The following is a 22559-nucleotide window of genomic DNA, read 5'->3' as shown; positions in this document are numbered from 1 at the left end:
GCTATTTGATGTATCGTTACAAATGTTTATCTTTTTATTGGTGATTACTGCGATATATGAAACCTTAAAAAGAACATTTGTTATTGTATCAATTGTTTTTATGTTTGCTATCAGTACGTAATATTTTATTTTAGTTAGTAAATAAAATATACAATTGTAATATTTAGTGGCTGATTTTAATTCCAGCACAGTTCTATTATATCGATTAATAATCCATCTCATCCCTGGGGGGATTACATTGCTTGTTCCTGAGAAGCTTCAATGCTCTTTGCTCTCAATTTCCACAATAGTTATACTGTGCTAATGAAATTGTTGGCAATATACAACATATTTACAGATATATCATACATAGATGATTTCCTTATAGTGTGTTCTGTGTAGAATTAAATACCATAACATTGCTTAGAACAGGGGTAGGCAACCTGTGGCAATCCAGTTGCTGTGGAACTACATATCCCAGCGAGCTCTGCCAGACTTTTAGCATGCCCTAAAAGCAAAACTGTGTCAGGGCATACTGGGATGTGTAGTTCCACAGCAGCTGGAGTGCCACAGGTTGTCTACCGCTGACTTAGACAGTGTCTGCTATTTTCACATACAGTATAACCATGTAAGAATCGGGTTTGACCAAAATGCTAAAAAAAAACCTGTGCTACTGTATGCATCTTATATTTTCTGCCAATTTAATATGATATAAGTGACAGTAGGGGGGTATATTTACTAAAGTGCGGGTTTATAGAAGTGGAGGTGTTGCCCATAGCAAGCAATCATATTCTAGCTATCATCTTCTGAAAGGTGCTAGATGAATGGTAAAAAGAATCTGACTGGTTGCTATGGGCAACACCTCCACTTCTAAAAATCCACATTTTAGTAAATGTACCCCTAGATGTGCACTGTCACTATTTTTGTGTTTCTCTCTGTGCAGACAAAAGCATAAGACGATTAAGCCTTAACGAGGTGCCGTGCTTGCCTCAATTATTATTGTCTTTTATTTTTAATAGCACCACATCATTTCTGCAGCACCATACAGGGAGAATGCAAGTAACAGAGAAAGTGACATATCAATAGTACACTAAATGTAGGTTGGCATATCTTAGGAACAATACAATGTAATAACCAGACAAACTAAGGGGTCTATTTACTAAGCAGTGTTAGGAGACAGAGTGAAAAGTGATAAGGTGCCAGCCAATCAGCTCCCAACTGTCATTTTTCACACACAGCCTGTGAGATGGCAGTTGGGAGCTGATTGGCTGGCACCTTATCACTTTTCACTCTGTCTCCTAACACTGCTTAGTAAATAGACCCCTAAAGCTGGCCATACACCAGCATGATTTCAGGCCGATTGCCCGATTTTTTGACGAGTCATATGATGGATCTTGTGAAAATTGAGTATTATTTTAGTAAGATACGATCCGATGCGTGCTCCCGCAGCTCCTTAAATCGGATCTTATGATCAGATGTGCAGTCCATATGTTCCATCCTATCGTGTGCAGATCTGCCATTTATTTTGTTCATGCGATCCATCGTGCGGCAATTCAAGTCATTTCAATGACTGTTTCCCTGATGAGCCTGTGAGACACAGGATCGATCTTATGACAGATCCTGTGCTAAGAAAAACAACAAATATGTTGCTGGGACTGCCAGGGAGCTCCGGGGAGTCGGATGGTGAATCGGATCTGATGCTGGTCGTGCAGGTGTATGGCCAGCATAAGTAGGACGCAGACAAAGGCGAGGGTTTGGTAACTGACTGCATTACGACAGGCATGTGGAGGTTAGTCACGGAGGAGAAGGCAGTTCAGCAATGTGTTTAAATCACAGCATAGATATTATAGATACAAAAAAACCAAAACAAATATAAACAACAGAATCCTCAACTCTCCCCTAGGGCCTCATTTAGAGGTAGGAGCAAATACAACTAGAAGTAGGAATTTTGATCCTTGGCAAAACCACGTTGCTCTGCAGGGAGGTGAAACGTAAAATGTATAGACGGATTTAGAGGTGGGGATTGGCGCATTTTAGCTTAACTCTACATCGCAGTGAAAAACAGAGCTGCCCAATATTTGTATGCTACATGCAGCAGCGGGCAATATCTTCCCTTCCTGCGGAAAACAAACAGACAAAAGAATGTCTCAGGCACCCCTTGCACAGCAATACGATTTACCCAGGTGTATGTGCTCCCATCTGTAGTGGAGGCCTCCTGTGTACAATTTAACAAAACATATTTCTGTTGTTCTAAGTAAAATCTCACAAAGATATGTAAACCTGCGTTACCCGAGGCATATAAAGGGGAAGCAGTCGGGATGCCGTACTGAATCCATATAAAGATCTCATTTTGCTATGGAAAATAAATATTAGTGTAGAGCCTTGGTGTAAGGGGAAGATCCTGTCTGAAGGTGCTAGAGCGACAAAGCTGGCACATTTCTCTGTACTTCTCTCTTCCCACAAACGCTTGTAAGTAATGCGCTGAATGGATTAAACACAAAGCATACAGGCCATTACATCGGCAGTGATTGTGTTAATATTTTGACCCTCTCGAGTCCTTCTATGGATGTCTCAGAATTTTCCCAGCAACAGCATCCCTCCTAGAAAGAAAGAGACAAAAGGAGAAATCTGTGCATTCAGTCTACACCCATCCCCTGTATCCTCCCACTTTCCTCCACCGTAGCGTTCTCCGATGCCCACCCCTGACACATTGCAAATAAAAGTTCCCATTTGACATGCCCTGGTTGGAGAGAGGTGCATGCTGGGACATTGGGCTGCGGCCACTAGTTAAGAATAGTCTTTACTGTTAGGCCCCACAACCAAAAAAAAATATATGTTCTTTGTTTAATTGTGCCCTGTTCCTAAGGTGAACATTTTTATGCCATCCCGACAAGCAGGATATGAGCCTTATGAGATGCAGTTGTTTTTGTCACCTCTTTCTTTGCTGTCCCATGTTTGGCTTCATAGTACATGACCCCTAGAGATACCATACACAACACTTACCACTAGGCTATGCTTTCCCACGGTTGTATCATGAAAGGATTATTAAGACTGACAGATGACTACATAACAGGTAAATGTCATATGACAGGCAATATCAATTCTTATCTCTACATATTTCATTAGACAAATACAGTAGAAAGATTTTTGGAAAGGGTAAAAAACATATGAATATGTTTTGCAATATTATCTGAGCATATTTGTGGGAAGAGCCAGCTGGGGTCACGATGGTGCTAACTACGATGGCTGAAAAAGTTTGCATCTTATGGACAATGGTTCAGTGTGTAATTAGTCCTAATGTGAACTAGACATTTACTGTATGTAAAACCTAAGCTCAATGCATCACGGCAAGATTAGTAATATTATGTAAAAGAAAAAAATCTAACTTTTGGCACTGCACTCCAAAGCAGCTTGGGTCACAAATAAGTCACAAACCAACAAATACATACATACAGATAAAATCAGTGACACCACCTGCACTAAGGATTGTTCCAGCTGACAGTATTCTCATCCAAGGCGTTCCAAATTCTCACTTGGCTCCGTTTTATAGTTTGATACAAATAATGGTCCTCATTTATCCATGAGTTTTATCATGAGCAACAAGTTTTAAAACTCGCTGCGTATGATAAATAGTGCTCCAGCCAATCAGCTCCTAACTGTCATCTGTTTGAAAATTGACAGTTGGGAGCTGATTGGCTGGAGCACCATTTATCATAAGCAACGAGTTTTATCACTCGTTGCGTATGATAAAACTCGTTGGTAAATGAGGCCCAATATATGTAACGACCTGTCAAACAGGGTCAAGTGAGAATTTCGAACACCTTTGATGAGAATACTGTCAGCTGGAACAATCCAGTGCCAGTGGTGTCACTGATTTTATCTCTATGTATAGATTAGTTTATATTAGATTGAAGAGGTTGTGTAAGCAAATTAAGAGCTGGAGAGCATTTTTCTGTCCACAAAAAGATTTGGACATCTTTAAAGGTGGTTTAAATCAGGTTTTGAGTCTGATGTTGGGTTGCCCTCTTTGACCAGATAGGCCCCCTCTGCAACCAAGACTCCAGGGGGATGTAGTTATGAGACCGGCGGCCGCGATGCCGCCGGTCTCAATCCCGACGCTGAAAATCCGACATGAGTCTTAAAATAGGTGTTGAAATACCGACGCCTATCTTAATCCCGACGCCGGAACACAGAAGGATGCCAGCCCGAGTGCGGTAAGCGCCCTTAGTGTTAGCTTTAGGGGGTGGGGTGTTAGGTTTAGATAGCATAGCGGGGTTAGCATTAGGTTTTGAGGGGAAGGCACCCCTAGGGGGTGGGTTAGGCACTAAGGGGGGAGGGTTAGGTTTAGGCATGAAGGGGGGAGACTTGGGTTTAGGCACTAACGGGGAGGGTTAGGGCATGGGGTGGGAAGGGTTGGCTACGAGAAGGGAAGGTTAGGATTAGGGGGAGAAGGGGGAGGGTGAGTATACTTACCCGACCCCTGTCGGGATACCAACCATCGGGATGCCGCTGCCAGCGTTTCATACCGATTCCACTACAGGCCCATCATGATAAATATTGCAGTTCAGCCATGATATCCATCCTCTTCCAGATTTTGGGCCAAATGTAACAGGGTGAGAGTTTAGAAAATGTGCGAGTTTAGCAGTAAGCTCGGCCAATGTAATAGAGTTCGAGAACATCCAAACTCATAAGTTTTTGACTAAAAAAATTCTCACAATTTAAACTCTCAACCAAATGTTTTCCCATTTTGAAGATAAAGCTCGACCAATGTGAGAACTTACTGCTAAACGCTCGCTTTTTCTAAACTCTCACCCTATTACATTTGGCCCGTTGTATTTGTTAGTAAACCTTGTTTCCTGTTTCATGTCTGCATATTATCAGTTGAGGATGAGTGAACAGAGACTATGAATATTTGTATGTGGTGTAAACCCCTGTAATAACGCTAATGTGTTTTCCCTGGACACTCAGAATAGATGAAGCAGTCATTAATCCAACAACAGATCTCACATTTGTAAATTATATGTTTCATTTTCTTACTTGTTATCGCATCACAAGCGGCATTAGATAAGCCCATTATTCTGTCCTTTATAATTTTAGCATACAGTATTTCCTACATAAGCCTTTAGTTTGTAGTTATTGATCGTGCCTTGCTGTTCATTTGTAGCTCCAGCTGAGTTTGTCCAACACCCGCAGTCCATTTCCCGGCCTGTTGGCACTACAGCCATCTTCACATGCTTGGCCCAGGGGGAGCCGCCACCACAGATCACATGGCTGAAGAACGGGCAGGAATTGGAACCCAGTGGACACATCAAGTTAAAGAACAACAACAGGTGTGGCGAATAAACAGGAAAAGGTGATAAAATAGCAGTAGCGTGGTATATCCATGAACAGATTTAGCATATGGCACAGTAGGCCTGTGCCCAAGGGGAGCTAAGTCTAAAGCTGGATACACACCATACGCTATATCATTCGATATATCGTACTGACGCAGATCGGAAAGATATATTGCACACATCATACTGTATAGTGTGTAGGCACAATCCGTCATTCCCGGCCATCGTTCACTGAATCGTCCCAATGGGACGATTCAATGAATGATGCGGTGTAGATATATGCAGCATGTACCAATACATCGTGCGGCAGATCATGTAGTGTGTACAGCGCGCTCAATGTATCGTAACATCGCTTGGCGCATCGCTAGGTCGCACCATCATCACCTTTGTACCCAGCCTAAAACACAGACTTTTCTGTCAACACTTTAATTTTTTTTCCATCTCAGTACTGAGGACATGAGAAAGTCTACTGATGGCCACAAAGTGCACGCGTAATGGTCGGAATAGTGTCACTTTGCAACCACCAACACCTCAAATTTTCCCTGCCAACCCATACAGGTGTGCTAAAAATTTGGTGATGTTGGGGTACTGCTAACCACATATCGTGGAGAATTGAATACGGGCCAAAATGTTATGTGACAGCTGTGAAATAAGGTTATTTACAACCCCGAACATATCTCAGATCATCTGTAAGCCAAACAGACAGACCTATACAAAATTTAGAAGGGATTATCATTGTTGCTAGTGTGCAGTATTTAGCCAAATGTTGATGCCTTTATGTGCACTCTTCTACAGGAAAAGTTACAGTCAGAGCTCTTATAGAGAGTGTTCTTTAGCTAGTTAGGGCTGTATGCAGTGGGACATGTGCTTGCATTAAAAAGTAGTTTAGTAAAACATGTTTGTCTCCCAGTGTAAATGTGTGATTTGTGTCCGCACACTGTGAAGTACAGGTGCACTTATGCCATTATCCAACGCTGCTATTATGGGATAGAAGTAATCTTATGATCCCCAGGGTATTAATATTCCTGAACAGCGTGACCCCACTCAGGTTTGTCATCTCGCTCCTTGATGCTGTTAGCTGCTCTAGTTTCAGGGTCACACCCAGCGAGGGAGGTGGTTGCAATCCAGGATGATGTAGAGAGCGGGTGGTGGTGGTGGTGGTGGGGTTACAAATATCCAGGATACGTCACCATGACAACCAGCAACCAGGGCACTGAGCTATATTGATCCCCCCCCACCCTCACCATGGTAATTAAAGTCTTTCATTTCAATAGAAAGGGGCCTCTAGCCAGAAGGGTCCCTGACTTCAACTTTTAGATACTTAACCCTTTGACTGAATCATTTCCAAAGCTTATTGCTGATAATAACACACTGCTGGCCAGGAATAGGTTAACACAAATGCTGTCCCGGGTAAAGTTTACTAATGACAAGTGCAGGAAAGAAATATAGCACAGAGCAGCCATGTCTTACTTGTGTGCCTTTTCAATGACGCAAGAAATGAGATGTATGTAGCTTTTCCTAGCAAGCCCAGAAAAGGTTAACCCAGATTAATGAGAGGCTACCATACTTTCGCAAGATTAATCAGGCAAAACCATTACCTAATTCATGGGATAAAACCAGACAGATCATTATAATACCTGTACAAAAGAGAGAACAAGCAGATACAGTGTCTGGTTATACAAAAGGAACTTAATGTTCTGCATAAAATTGCATTAATAATTGACAACATGATCAGTGGCTGTCACTTGTAGTCAGTGTAGACGAATGCTCCACCCAGTCCTTTCCACATGCCCTCCATCTCCATCGCTGAGCAGCTGGGCCATGCGTCTGCAAAAAGTACTTTCTCTCATTTTGCTCCATCTCATTCTATACACTGTCCCGTTAGTGGATATATCTAGTTAACCTTCCACAAGCCCATTGATTTTTGGGATTGAAATCATCACATATCCACAGTATCGGGAATCATCAATAGTCAACCTATCAATTCACTGGATGCTAGTGACATTATTAAGGCACTTTCTATATAACAAGCTAATACTTTGAACAGTAATCGTTGCCTTCAGTTCTTGACTCATACCTCACCGATATCCCATATTGGTTTATCCAACAAAATGGCTTCCCTCTTCAAATGCAGGTGGTCGGTACACGTTAATGTGATTGGTTGCTTTTGTTAGTCAACTCATGAAACATTTTCCTGCTAATCCATTTTTCCCTTTGTTCTTCCTAGCTCTCTGACCATCTCTGGCATCAGTCAGGAGGATGAGGCGATTTATCAGTGCATAGCGCAGAATAGTGCGGGATCCAGCCAGGCCAGTGCCCGACTCTCTGTTATATGGGCAGAGGGATTGCCGGGGGCACCCCAGGATGTCACTGCCAACACTGTATCATCCACCTCCATCCAAGTGTCCTGGAGTGAACCACTGGAAAACACACAGGAGATCATTGGATATGTTGTACACATCCGCAAAACGAAAGGTACTGAGTGCAGATTAAGTCATTGCCTCTCCGTGAATGTGTGATATTCATTTATGGATCTTAACAGTAAAGTCATTGACAAAAGAAGATTGTTTTCCAAAGAGTTTTACATCTTTGGGGGAGATGTATTAACGGCAAAATGCGGTAAAACCCCCGAAAATGCAGTTTTCGGGGGTTTTACCGCATTCCCCGTATGTATGAAGCAGCAGAATGCAGCGCTGCTGCTTCGCGTCGCTAGGTAACGCCACCTTCAGGAGGCGTTACCCAATAGAAGCCTATGGGCTTCTTAGCGCGACGCTCGGGGCCGGGAGGGATCCGATCGGATCCCTCCCATGAGCCCCCGCGGCCCGCGTCCTTCTGCGCGTGCGCAGAAGGACTTCTGGGTGTGCAACCCAGAAGTCCCTCTGCCCGGCCGCATCGCAAAGGACAGCTCTCATCGAGAGGGCTGTCCTTTGCGAAATCCTTGGTACATACCGCGGTAATGAACCGCGGTATGTACTCGAAGTCGGGGGGGATGTACCGCAACGGCGATGTCGCCGTTAATACATCTCCCCCTTTGTTCTGTCATTATTTAATCCGGAATATATTTTTATTTCTCTATTAAATCTAAAATATTGTATATTTCTACCTTCTGTATAGTCTAGGGATTGAAGAGATAATACACATACTTACGGTCAAACTAGCCACAGTAAATGGGGAACTCGTGATTAATAGAGAACATTGCAGGCTAGGTTTAACGTTTCTGTACATAAGATCTTCAATTAATTACATAACAATGCACCTTAAGTAGTCATTAGGAACAAGGTTAACCCACCATGATGCCACTCAGGCACAGAAGCAGACCCTCCATACATTTGTATGCAGGTGATTTACATGTAATTGGACTAATCACCATAGAGATTAAAGCAATTTGCATTAAGGACCCTCAAGCAATGAATTAACACATTTTTTATTTATTTCAATATGGATTATTTCCAGGTTATTAACTAAAATGTGGGCTTAGCACATGATATTTTTGGTATTTTATTAATTTATAAAATCTTTGCCCATTTTATTATCACCTGTCTGTAGTATAATAGGCAAATTCTACCATTACTTTGCCAAATTGTTAGCATCTTGCTTGATGTGGCTATAGGGCTGATTTTCATTATTATTATTGCTAATACTGTATATTTCTTTTTCTGGTCTTGCTCACATTCTATATAACATAAGAGTAAGCACGGCCAGTACTGCTTTCCTCTCGAACCCTACCGTAGTGCAATGTTCCCTGGTGTTGATTCAGTCCACAAATACTGCTATTGTGCTGGGGGTGTGAGCACTATGGGCCCAAGGCAGAATTGGTAGCAAAATTAGTGCAAATTCCGCAAAAAAAAAATGTGTGAACTAAAAAAATGCGTGTTCAGGCACATATGCACATCTCTAAATGTGGCCGAATATGCGTTACCATCATATAGAGTTATTATTGTAACAAATTATCATCAGCAGCCTGTACAGTATTTGCATCTGTTCTATAGCAGGTGCAAATGATATACTTTCTATTGTACAGGCGTATAATTGCTGGTCTGTATGAGTGTATTTGTGTGCAATGCCCTTACTGAACTTTGCTTACACGAGAACACCCCTTTCCACCCCTGTTCCGCTTCTTGTAAGGCTCAATTTACTAAGCTTTGATAAAGAGAGATAAAGCACCAACCAATCAGCTCCTAACTGTAATTTATCGAACACAGCCTGTATAATCAATGAAAGTTAGGAGCTGATTGGCTGGTACTCTATCTCTCTCCACTTTATCTCTCTCCAAGGCTTAGTACATCTCGGCAAGTGCGGTCGAACAGGTGTTCCACCCCATAGAAGGCGCACCCCTCCCAACACTCCTGATTTCAGCGGGACAGTTCGGTATTTCGGGCACTATCCCACTTGCGGGCCAAAGTGTCCCACAGACAGTCAGGAGGTAGGGGACTCCCACTGCCGCAGCTGCGCGGCAGTGCCACACTCCGGAGAAGCTAAATGGATGCTGCACGCATGCGTGCGGCATCCATTCAGTGCAGGGAGTGGGCTGGGGGCAGCCAGGCTACTGACAGAATGCTCGCCCACAGCCTTCCATTAAACATAATTTAGGAGGTGTGGCCTATGGTAATATTAGGCCATGCCTCCTTTTCGGTCACGTGTGAGGGTTTAAGGGGCAACCGATTCCAGTTATGCACAGGACACTGCTCCTGGAGCCAGTCCTGTGCGTCCTACTTCACAATCGCGTACTGTATTTGCATACATTTGCTTTCTGGACATGCGTAGTAGTGTGAAAATATACAAAACACTACATGCAATTGGCATAGTGCTCACTATATAGGATGCTGAAATTTAATGTCCAGACTCATGTTTCCAACATTGCTTTAGTCATCACTTGCAAATAACCAAAAAAGTCAGCGCTAATCAAAAACACACTACTAGACTGTAAGATGGCAGAAATATAGAACAGAAATATATATTAGCACCGAGGTCATTGGTTGGTTTTTACTGCAATTTATTCATCACTTCCCTCTTTTAGCCAGGAGATAACACATTACAATGATCGCAGAAAAACTATATCCCCCTAGTGCCGTTACAGTACAGGCGCATTAACCAAAATCTCAGGGACAGCACTAGCAAAACGAAAGGAGTGTACTCATCCTCTTAAGAAGTATACCAACATGAATAATTGCAGCACTTTGCAGCATCAGTATTATATACTATCACATAAATAAATGAGTGCACAGGTTACCACCTTAATGTTCCAAATCAACGTAGGGACAATGCTGAGTGGTTATTATTAGCAGCTAACAACACAACTGTTTATCAACATATTAACTAATACAAAGTCCCACTGATGGATATATTAAAAGAGGGGTTCCCATCTGCCACAGTGTTTTCTGGAGCCCTTAGTAAGATACATGCATGCTTATAAGATCTCCTGAGTACCAGCGTGATTCTTGGAATATTAGTCCAATAACCCTGACTTTTCCTCGGCCAGTCAATTCAGTTGGAAGCTACCGATCAGAGTGAGTCAAATAACAAGTCTGACGTGTTTTGTTTTGTAGGAGCAGCTTCATCAGAGGAGAATGATTTATTTTTCATGTAAACACATGGCGCATGTATTCTTTTGGAATAATTGTGGAGATTGATTTTCATGATGAGAAGCTCTGCAATTATCTCTGTTGGTACATATCATTGATCTGTGTCTGTTACTAAACCAGTACTGCGCAGTGATATTTGTGACTCTTCAAAGTATTCGGACATTGCAACATTTCCCCACCTCCTTCAACACTATTACGCAAAAGCTGTACGCTAGTAATAGAGTTGAACAATGAAAGGCCAGATTTGCAACCATTCTTGTCTATTTTTCAAACACAAATGCTCATTTTAGTAAGAATGATGGAAAACAGTAACAGTGACCAATTTGTCAAAGGCAAAGTTCATTAAAATGTATGTTGATTCATGTAAATATGGGTCAGAATGTAGGCAGTGATATATTTCTTTTCAATGCTGACATTATCTATTGGGTTCCTGTAAGCTGTTTCCTCCACCTAAACCACAGAAATGGGGACTTTAAGGGGAGTATTTATCAAAGCTGGGAGAGAGATAAAATTGTAAAAAATAAATTACCAACCAATCAGCTCCTAACTATCATTTTATAAACACACCCTGCAAAATGTAAATTGGAAGCTGATTGGTTAGTATATTATCTCTCACAATTGTATCCATCTCCCAGCTTTGATAAATACCCCCCTTAATGAGATAATGTGTTTTGAAGGCTCATTTAGGGTGGTGTTCCCACCCTATCTATGCAGCCCTTTAATTCTCTAAGTGTAATGCCAGGAACAAAACCCAGCTCATATACATAACTACAGCAGTCCTAACTTTTGTGGGCAACAAGGAGTAGGGTTTAATCATTTGGAGGCAGGTCATTGTCAGCAGGGCCGGATTCACAATGGGGCGGGTGGAGCTGCAGCTCCAGGCCCTCCCATGAAAATAGGCCCACAAGGAAGATATGATGGAGACAAGAAAAAAATGTTTTCCTGTCCCCAACAGCGGCCTTCTGAGGTCTTGCCCATTCAACCCATAGCCCCAACAACCACCTCTGTCCTCTACCCCTGCCCACCCAGAAGCACCTCCCAGTCCTCCGTGTCCTGGCCGCCAGGCATTCAAAGGGCGGTGCAGTGGAAGGCTTTGCTTCACAAGCCCTCCCCGCATCGCGTACTTGCCTCAGCCTCTTCTCTATGCTATGTGACGGCACGCCGTGTGACGTCATATAGGTGCCGCGGCCGCACAGGGCTCTACGTGGGTGGGTGGCTGCTGCCATTGACCCAATGGTGGACTGAGAAGGCAGTGCTGCTGACTGAATCTTCCTGACTTCAGTAGCGCTACTGCTGGCAGCACGTGTCAGTAGTGAGACCTTCCTGTCAGTGTGGAGCTGACCCATGGAAGGTGTAAGCCCGCAGGAGGAGCTGATGCCGAGGAACAGAGAAGAGGGTAAGTGATCTACGAGGGGTGGAAAGAGCAGAACACTGAGAAAGGGGGAGGTGAGGAGCACTGTAATGGACACAAAAGGGGACATAATTATGGACACAGAGGGGGCACTTGATAATTGACAGATGGGGGACACAATAATGGACACTGGGGGCACACAATAATGTACACAGATGGGGGAATATAATAATGGACACGGGGGGGGGCATAATATTGGACCCAGAGCGGGGGACATAATAATGGACACAGAGGGGGAAGGGACATAATAATGGACACGGGGGCATATAATAATGGACACAGAGGGGGGGACGCATAATAATGGACACAAAGGGGGGACACATAATAATGGATACAGAGTGGAACATAATAATGGACACAGACGGGGGACACATAATAATGGACACAGAGTGGAACATAATGGACACAGATGGGGGACACATAATAATGGACACAGAGTGGAACATAATGGACACAGAGGGGGACACATAATAATGGACACAGAGGGGGACACATAATAATGGACACAGAAAGGGACACATAATAATGGACACAAAGGGGGGACGTAATGGACACAGAGAGTTGGAAAGTGGGACACAACAGTGCATACAGATGAGGGGATAGCACAATATGGAACATACAGATGAAGTCAGGAGCACAACACAGAACATACTAATGAGGGGGTATCACAACACAGAACATACAGATGAGGAGTTGAGGAGGTAGCACAACACAGAACATACAGATGAGGGGATAGATAGCACAATATGGAACATACAGATGAAGTCAGGAGCACAACACAGAACATACTAATGAGGGGGTATCACACCACACAGAGCATACAGATGAGGGAGTATCACACCACACAGAACATACAGATGAGGGAGTATTACGCCACACAGAACATACAGTTGAGGGAGTATCACACAACAAAGAAAATACAGGTGAGGGAGTATCACACAACAAAGAACATACAGGTGAGGGAGTATCACACCACACAGAACATACAGGTGAGGGAGTATCACACCACACAGAACATACAGGTGAGGGAGTATCACACAACACAGAACATACAGGTGAGGGAGTATCACACCACACAGAACATACAGGTGAGGGAGTATCACACCACACAGAACATACAGGTGAGGGAGTATCACACCACACAGAACATACAGATGAGGGAGTATCACACCACACAGAACATACAGATGAGGGAGTATCACACAACACAGAACATACAGATGAGGGAGTATCACACAACACAGAACATACAGATGAGGGAGTATCACACAACACAGAACATACAGATGAGGGAGTATCACACAACACAGAACATACAGGTGAGGGAGTATCACACCACACAGAACATACAGGTGAGGGAGTATCACACCACACAGAACATACAGATGAGGGAGTATCACACCACACAGAACATACAGATGAGGGAGTATCACACAACACAGAACATACAGATGAGGGAGTATCACACAACACAGAACATACAGATGAGGGAGTATCACACAACACAGAACATACAGATGAGGGAGTATCACACAACACAGAACATACAGATGAGGGAGAATCACACAACACAGAACATACAGATGAGGGAGTATCACACCACACAGAACATACAGATGAGGGAGTATCACACCACACAGAACATACAGATGAGGGAGTATCACACAACACAGAACATACAGATGAGGGAGTATCACACCACACAGAACATACAGATGAGGGAGTATCACACCACACAGAACATACAGATGAGGGAGTATCACACCACACAGAACATACAGGTGAGGGAGTATCACACAACACAGAACATACAGATGAGAGAGTATCACACAACACAGAACATACAGATGAGGGAGTATCACACCACACAGAACATACAGATGAGGGAGTATCACACCACACAGAACATACAGATGAGGGAGTATCACACAACACAGAACATACAGGTGAGGGAGTATCACACAACACAGAACATACAGATGAGAGAGTATCACACAACACAGAACATACAGATGAGGGAGTATCACACAACACAGAACATACAGATGAGGGAGTATCACACAACACAGAACATACAGATGAGGGAGTATCACACAACACAGAACATACAGATGAGGGAGTATCACACAACACAGAACATACAGATGAGGGAGTATCACACCACACAGAACATACAGATGAGGGAGTATCACACAACACAGAACATACAGATGAGGGAGTATCACACCACACAGAACATACAGATGAGGGAGTATCACACCACACAGAACATACAGATGAGGGAGTATCACACCACACAGAACATACAGGTGAGGGAGTATCACACAACACAGAACATACAGATGAGAGAGTATCACACAACACAGAACATACAGATGAGGGAGTATCACACCGCACAGAACATACAGATGAGGGAGTATCACACCGCACAGAACATACAGATGAGGGAGTATCACACAACACAGAACATACAGGTGAGGGAGTATCACACAACACAGAACATACAGATGAGAGAGTATCACACAACACAGAACATACAGATGAGGGAGTATCACACCACACAGAACATACAGATGAGGGAGTATCACACCACACAGAACATACAGATGAGGGAGTATCACACCACACAGAACATACAGATGAGGGAGTATCACACCACACAGAACATACAGGTGAGGGAGTATCACACCACACAGAACATACAGATGAGGGAGTATCACACAATACAGAACATACAGACCTGTGTCCGTTATGTGGTTGGGGCATGATGGTGAGTGAGAGTTATATCAGTGTGTCATTTACAGGGTGAGGGAGTGGTGGTGACAGTAATTACAGATGGGCAGATATGGGATTGGTGAGTGATAGTGAATGACGGGTATTTTAGTGTTTGAGGGATGGTAGTGGGTAAGAGATTCTGTGTACAATATTAATTGATGGGTGACAGGTATTTCAGGGTGGGGGGTAAGGTAGTGTAGTACAGGCAGCAACCAGCTCAGAGCTGACCACTATCGGCCTACCAAAATATGTGTGGCTCGGGGTTTGGTGTCAAATATATATGCAGGGGAGAGATGGTTGAAGGTAGGCGCTAGCTATGCCCATCATGGTGCTAGCCACACTCTCTGTACAGACCACTCCCCACAGCACTGGTTATAACACATAACTAGTCACACCCCTGTGACACTGGTCACACCCCAGTAGCAGCATACAATAGGCCCTTGATACATTTCAGCTATAGGCATTTTTGTTCTATGTCTGCCAATGTAGAGATAATTTGAATTATATTACTTTCATTATTTTAGCAAAAGGTGGAGAGTGTTAGTTTAATAAGTCAGCCAAACAAATAATTGATATGAACACATGTAATATGCTTTGACCGCTAAGTACATGAACGCACAGCATGGTCGCCTGATGATCCCTATCCTTGAGTTAGAGGTAACTGCCCCAACAGGAAACCGCCTCTTTACTTTTAAATACAGCTTTATTTCTGCCTGATATGCACTTACAGCCATTGCCAAAAGTTTTGAGAATGACACAAGTATTATTTTTCACAGAGTTTGCTGCTTCAGTGTTTTTAGACCTTTTTGTCAGATGTTACTATGGTATACTGAAGTAAAATTACAAGTATTTCATAAGTGTCAAAGGCTTTTATTGACAATTACATTAAGTTTAAGTTATGCCAACTTTAAAGCATCCTGAGGCCATTCATGTGTGGGGTTGCTTCTCAGCCAAGGGAGTGGGCTCACTCGCAATTTTGAACACAGCCATGAATAAAGAATGGTATCAAGACATCCTCCAAGAGCAACTTCACCCAACCATCCAAGAACAGTTTGGTGACGAACAGTGCCTTTTCCAGCATGATGGAACACCTTGCCATAAGGCAAAAGTGATAACTAAGTGGCTCCCCAGACCTTAATCCCATTGAGAACTTCTGGTCAATCCTCAAGAGGCGGGTGGACAAACAAAAACCCACAAATTCTGACAAACTCCAAGCATTGATTAGGCAAGAATGGACGACCATCAGTCAGTATGTGGCCCAGAAGTTGATTGACAGCATGCCAGGGCGAATTGCAGAGGTCTTGAAAAAGAAGGGTCAACACTGCAAATATTGACTCTTTGCATAAACTTAATGTAATTGTCAATGAAAGCCTTTGACACTATACCGTAGTAACATCTGACAAAAAGGTCTAAAAACACTGAAGCAGCAAACTTTGTGAAAACCAATACTTGTGTCATTCTCAAAACTATTGGCCATGGCTGTACTGTACATCATTTGTGCTGAAACCAGGCGAAACAATTGGATATGCTCCATATTTGGTCAGGAGAACTTCACTTTGATGATAAATTATACATTAACATTCTACTTTCTACTACATAGATGTCTGGCACACTTTGCTGCTAAAACCTTCCAGGACACACTACAATCTAGGTCTTGCATCCACTGTAACTTCTGTTAATCAAACTTTCCAGCTCTTCAGGAAACTTCAGAAATAGTGGGTAATCTCTCCCCAAGAAAATCTGGCAATCTTCCTGAAGCTGGTTCAGACAGAGAGTCAGAGGAATTCAGCGTGGTGATGCAATATTCCTCATCATGATGTAATGGGCAAAGGTCTATATCAGAACTTGCATCATTGATAGGGAAATTTATCAAAGCTTGGAGATAGATAAAGTGGAGAGAGATAAAGTGCCAACCAATCCGCTCCTAGCTGTCATTTTAAAATGACAGGAGCTGATTGGTTGGTATTTTATCTCCACCCACTTTATCTCTCTCCAAGGACAATCTGTAAACTGACAGTTAGTAGCTGATTGGTTAGTAATTTATCTCTCTCCACTTTATCTTTCTCCAAGCTTTAAGACCTAATGGGGCATATCCACTACACGAGTATAGAACGACTGTACGATTACAACTTTGTAATCGTTCATCATCCTGTGCAGTGGATATTGTGCCCACACTGAACGATATGTCGTTCAGTGCGGGCACCCTCCCTCATCCCCGAACATGCACAACCTGACGATCTCGTCAAGTTGGCCTGCATGTTCAGGTGATGTCAGATACCGACAACGACCAGCGGGAGCGCGAATCGCTGGTTGTTGCCGGCATAATTATTGCACGATTAATGAACGATTGAATGATAACAATGTCGTTATCGTTCAATCGTTCATTTTAATCGTGTTGTGGAAATGCGCCATAAGGGCCCCATTTATCAACAAGTTTGTCCTGCAGCGATATTTATGAGTTCCTGCTTGTTCCTGCTGAAAGATAGCGCTGTAAATATCAACTTAGTGTGGACCCTCACATTTGTAAGGGGTCTAACCATTAGGTTGAGAAAAGATCTTTCTCCAGTGTTTTTACCGGAAAAAAAGGGTTTTTGTCAACTTTTCTCAGTTTTTCAACAGGTTGTCACCAGAGAAATCAGTGATTTTTCTTGTGTACTGCTGGTTACTTCTGTTCCTATACTGTACATGTGGAAAAGTGTATTTAAAAACAAAGAAATGTTCCCATTGAAAGGAATTAGGGGACAAGTGGATAATGAATCAACAAGTCATATGTGAAATTGTAAAATCTGGGAATATAAAGTGAGGGCTTTATCATGTGACCTCATTGAGGTATGAGGCAGGTTAAAATCGTTGCCTTTGAGAAGGTGCAAACTTTTACACTTGCAGAAAGGAAAGATTGGGCGGATTAGGGCTATTCTTGCTAAATACAGATTAGAGACGCTAAAGCACCTAGTTTTACACCCAAGTGGGAAATTTTATTTTGGAGTGGGATTATTGAAAAGGACGAGGAATAGGTCTCAAAATTTTCTCTCCGCACAAGAACTTAATGATCCTCCAAGACTCAGTGGTGGCGTAAACTAGACTTTGGCCCTCATTCAGAGCCACTCGCTAGCGGCCGTACGCTCGTTCCGAGCGATGTTCGCACATCTGCACATGCGTACGGTTTTTAGTACGCATGCGCGAACCAGTCAGTGCGGCCGAAAATCGTTTGTACGCTATATAGCGAGTGCCTGCTATTTTGAGTGACAGAATGAGGCGTATGTGGGTGGTAACAGGGGAAGGTGTTTGAAAACGGGGGAGTGGATTTCGAACGCAGGCGTGCTTAAAGGTCAAAACGGGCGTTTTAAGGGAGTGCATAATTAATACAGCAGCGTCATTGACCACGTCACTGGTTTTTTTTTAACTCAGAACTGCTCGCAAAATAGCGGTTGAAAAAACCAACCACAAGAATAGCGAGCAGTTCATACGCTGTACGATGTACTCGATTAATCTAATAAATAGCGGACATGACGTATGGTGCGAGCGGCCAGGGGGCGTTTTTATCAAATAAACGAGCGTATGTTTTGCTCGCTCGTTCAGACTTAGAGGTGTGAACAGACTGCAATTTGCGAACGGATCATTTGAATAGCCACCCCTTGTTTTTGAACGAACGACCGCAAATAGCGAACGGCTCTGAATCAGGCCCTTTGTTCTGTTATTTTTTTTTAAGTTTTATATGTTTTTATTGAGTTTTAATTTTTTTTAAGTAATAGAGCTAACAACAAGGGCCCCAAAGTCCCTCACTCTCATGAATAATTTAGGACAAGACCAAGCCTAACTATAGCAGTATTTCCAGAAAAAAATGTCAACTTTGAATTAGTCACATAGATGTCTCTAAAGTTGAAGTAGTTTGGACTTAGTGACTGTGTTACTGTTTTCATCATGGGCATTTTCTGGTGTATCTGTAAATCCTCATAGTTAGGCACATTCCCCTTTTGTGGAGGTGTTTCAGTGATAATGATGTAAATGTGCACCGTGAAATGTGCTGGGTGAAATCCTTGCCAAAGATAGAGTAGTTGAGTCTAAATATAGTAAAAAAAATCCCTGTCATAAACCCCAGGAAGAATATTTATGTAAGAATGTTGGGGATCATTTTTTCATAGCTGAAGTACATAGATATTACATTTTCAATCGCTTGATACTGTATGTGACTTTTTAGAGATGACAACTCTGGGAATGTATTGGTGATTGATCATTATGCCTCTGATTGCCTCCAGACCCAGTACAGATGGAGTACCAGGAAGCTGTGAGCAAGGACACGTTTCAGCAAATAGTGACAGACCTGGAACCTTCGACCACCTACAGCTTCTACATAAAAGCTTACACCTCCAGGGGAGCCAGCAAAGCATCAGCCAGCATGGTGCAAAGCACTCTGGGAGAAGGTACGAGATGAATTGAACAAATAGCTACTGAAATGTGATCAATGAATTCGTTTTCCAATATTCTAATATTATTAGTGCATTCTGATTGCACTGTAAACATTATTGATGCACATCTTGAATAAGGTATACATGTATATGTCACCTTCTTTCATGTGAAAATTATCTAAAGATCTTGAGGTTCTAACTTCTAATGTGGCTCTAACGTGGCTCTAGTCTTGTGGTCAATCTCAGCCAATCAAAAGTCTTTTTTTTTGGAAGTTGGAATGCTTCCTAATGTTTGAATATGATACGAAAGGTCCTCGGGTGCAGTGAGAATGTTCTTACCTTATTAATTCTCATGAATACTTATGCTAACTTCATGCAGATTTGTGAAAAGATGTATTTATAAGAAACTATACAGCTGCAACACACAATAAATGGAACATACTGTATGTTTATTTAGAAATTACCTGATCAGATAGCATTAAAATAAATGTTATTACTTACAGGCAGATCTGGTAGTTCTAATTGAGCTGACATGGCTACGTGACTGAGTCATTTTATAGGATCAAAATCCTATTAGCATTTTCTGCCCATTGACTATTGGATGGCCACACATCATGGGGCAGCCTACGCTTCAGTCTTTTAGCTAAACCAGCCACAGGACCGTATGGCCGGGCCCTAGGCTTTCAAGGATTTTCAGCCTTGCTCAAGCACTTCAATCTCTCACAGCCTGACCCTGGTACAGTAGGGTGTTTTACTGTCCTATTCCAAATAGTGCTGATATCTCCATGTGGCATGTCTGCAGTGTAGCGTGTACTGTCACACACTCGGAATGGGATGTGTAAGATGACCATTGCTGAGGGGAAGCCCCTTTCCCTATGATACCATACGTCTCCCTCACCTGGATGTCCTTGTATGTGTGTGTGTCGTGGTGGTGTCCCACACTTTGCACTTGCCAGTAGGCCATAGCATCCGTCCTGGTGTGTGCACTCCGGATCTTCAATCCATTTGGCTCCACCCCTATGCCTAGCCCTACTCTGCACTCGGCGGTGGTTCTCTAGTGTCCCCGCAAGTCCTGCGGAATCTCCTGTCCCTGTATGTGCTGAGGTCTAGAGGTGAGAGAACGTCCTCTCAGAGAGGTGTAATAACCATGGTGCCAGAGTGCTATTGGTCCACTGTCCCCCTCCCCCACATTGTCTCAAAACAAACCTCAGCTGAATTCTTCCTGCGGGGCCCCTAGGCTTCAGCCTAGTCAGCTTTATGAATAATACGACCCTGACCAGCAATTGGCCTAGCTGGGTAATTTGGCCCACCATGTTTGTCATAGATCTCGCCATTTAATGATTAGATCACACAACTACATCTGCTTAGTTACTTAACTTTGCACCCCAATTACCCCTTAATGGTCACACAAGTGGTTACTGAAAAATGTATTGAGCCTATGCAAATTGTAATTAGATTCCAAGGAAGTAATCTCAAAGGTATGTAACTAAGCTTGGTACTGATTTATTTTATTATCTATTCCTCACTGGCTCTTGCTTTTTAATTAGTTAATACAGGTTGAATTTTTATTTAAATTACCCCAGACAGGCATGAAATGGGGTTATGCTTTTTTAAATTCATCCTAAAAAGCTGCTTCATAGATTTGTACATCCCAATTAACTGTTTTGGGGGTTCAGTAAGTGCAATTTGTGTCCCTGATTGTACAGCTCCAAGATCCACCGGGACTGTAGGGTCTATATATTATTTTTGCGGAAACCTTCCCCCCCAAATTACCCTTTTTTTTTTGCTGTAAATCGGAATGTATTTTTAGGGGTACTTATCATTCCAGACATGCCAGGACACACAGAGCGAGGTCCTGTCCCAGCAAAGGCTAAAAAATACAGTGATTACTTATGTGATCATTTTATTAGCAGAGTGATGTAACCAGTGACCTTGGGCTCAAAACATATTAGCCGGGTGCTGGGGCTCTGGGCTGGATGCAAGCGGCGGTTAGTCCATTCAACAAGTAGAAACAGTATACTACAGAATGGTGCCTGGGTTCCTGAAACAAATTCCCAAGAGGTGCTTAGAAATGGGAGTGTTTGAAAAGATAATTACCTGTCATATATGCAATCTAGTATAGTATAATTTTAATTGAATGCTATTGACTTTTATCTTGTGGCCCCATCCTTGTAGTGCCCGCTGTGCCATCTCTCTATATCAAGGTCCTGAACAGTACAGCCATCCAGGCCGCCTGGGAGCCATCAATCAAACTGGGTCAGAATGAGGGCTTTAAACTGTATTATCGTAAAGTGCCACTGCCGCAGTACACTGGGCCCATGCTGCTGCCCAGCAATGTCACAGCTTATAACATCTGCAGACTGGGTAAGACACAGACAAGATCTATGTGCTCAATGATGTTTCCAATGATCCCAGTGCTGTCTTATTTATTATGGTTTACACTGATAGTGCAGGCAGCAATCCTGTACAACACCTTGTTGCCCTATACTTATAGTGAGCAGCAGGATTTAATACTGGTAAATCAGAGGCCTGGTACCTTTTCTCCAGCACCTCCTGCCCCTCCCCAATGTTCTCAAAGCTTTATTAAAATTACATTGACATTTATAGATATAACATTTATTTATTGCCAATGTGGCACAATCACTGCAGGATTTAATTTTGCAATTTTACATTTTGGCATTTGCCAGCTGCCATTCATCAGCAAATACTGTTTCCTTAGAGATGTATCAAGCAGTGAAAAGATAGTGGGCCAGTGGAGAAGTTGCTCATAGCAAACAGTCAACTACTAACTATCATAGAATGTACAGTCAGATCCATAACTATTGGGACATTGACAGAATTTTCAGATTTTGGTCTCTATTCACCACCACAATGGTTTTGAAATTAAACAAACAGTTTCAATATGTGCCTCCCACTTTTTAAGGGGCCAAAAGTAATGGGACTATCAACTCAAAAGCTATTTCATGGACAGGTGTGGGCTATTCCCTCGTTATTTCATTATCAATTAAGCAGGTAAAAGGTCTGGAGTTGATTCTAGGTGTGACATTTGCATTTGGAATCAGTTGCTGTCAAC

The 22559-nt window shown here is 42.7% G+C and overlaps 1 protein-coding gene across 1 annotated transcript in view; it reads left to right on the top strand.

The window, feature by feature from the left end:
• IGDCC3 (immunoglobulin superfamily DCC subclass member 3) overlaps positions 1-22559 on the top strand; it is a 156452-nt gene that overhangs the window by 120692 nt on the left and 13201 nt on the right. The window contains 4 exon segments of the mRNA XM_088452705.1: positions 5144-5309; positions 7540-7787; positions 19337-19501; positions 21662-21850. Coding sequence (XP_088308831.1) covers positions 5144-5309; positions 7540-7787; positions 19337-19501; positions 21662-21850 — 768 coding nt within the window.

Source organism: Taudactylus pleione, unplaced genomic scaffold (assembly GCF_031769625.1).
Source record: "Taudactylus pleione unplaced genomic scaffold, aTauple2 ptg000556l, whole genome shotgun sequence".
NCBI lineage: Eukaryota > Metazoa > Chordata > Amphibia > Anura > Myobatrachidae > Taudactylus > Taudactylus pleione.
This window is presented reverse-complemented; position numbering and strand designations above follow the sequence as displayed.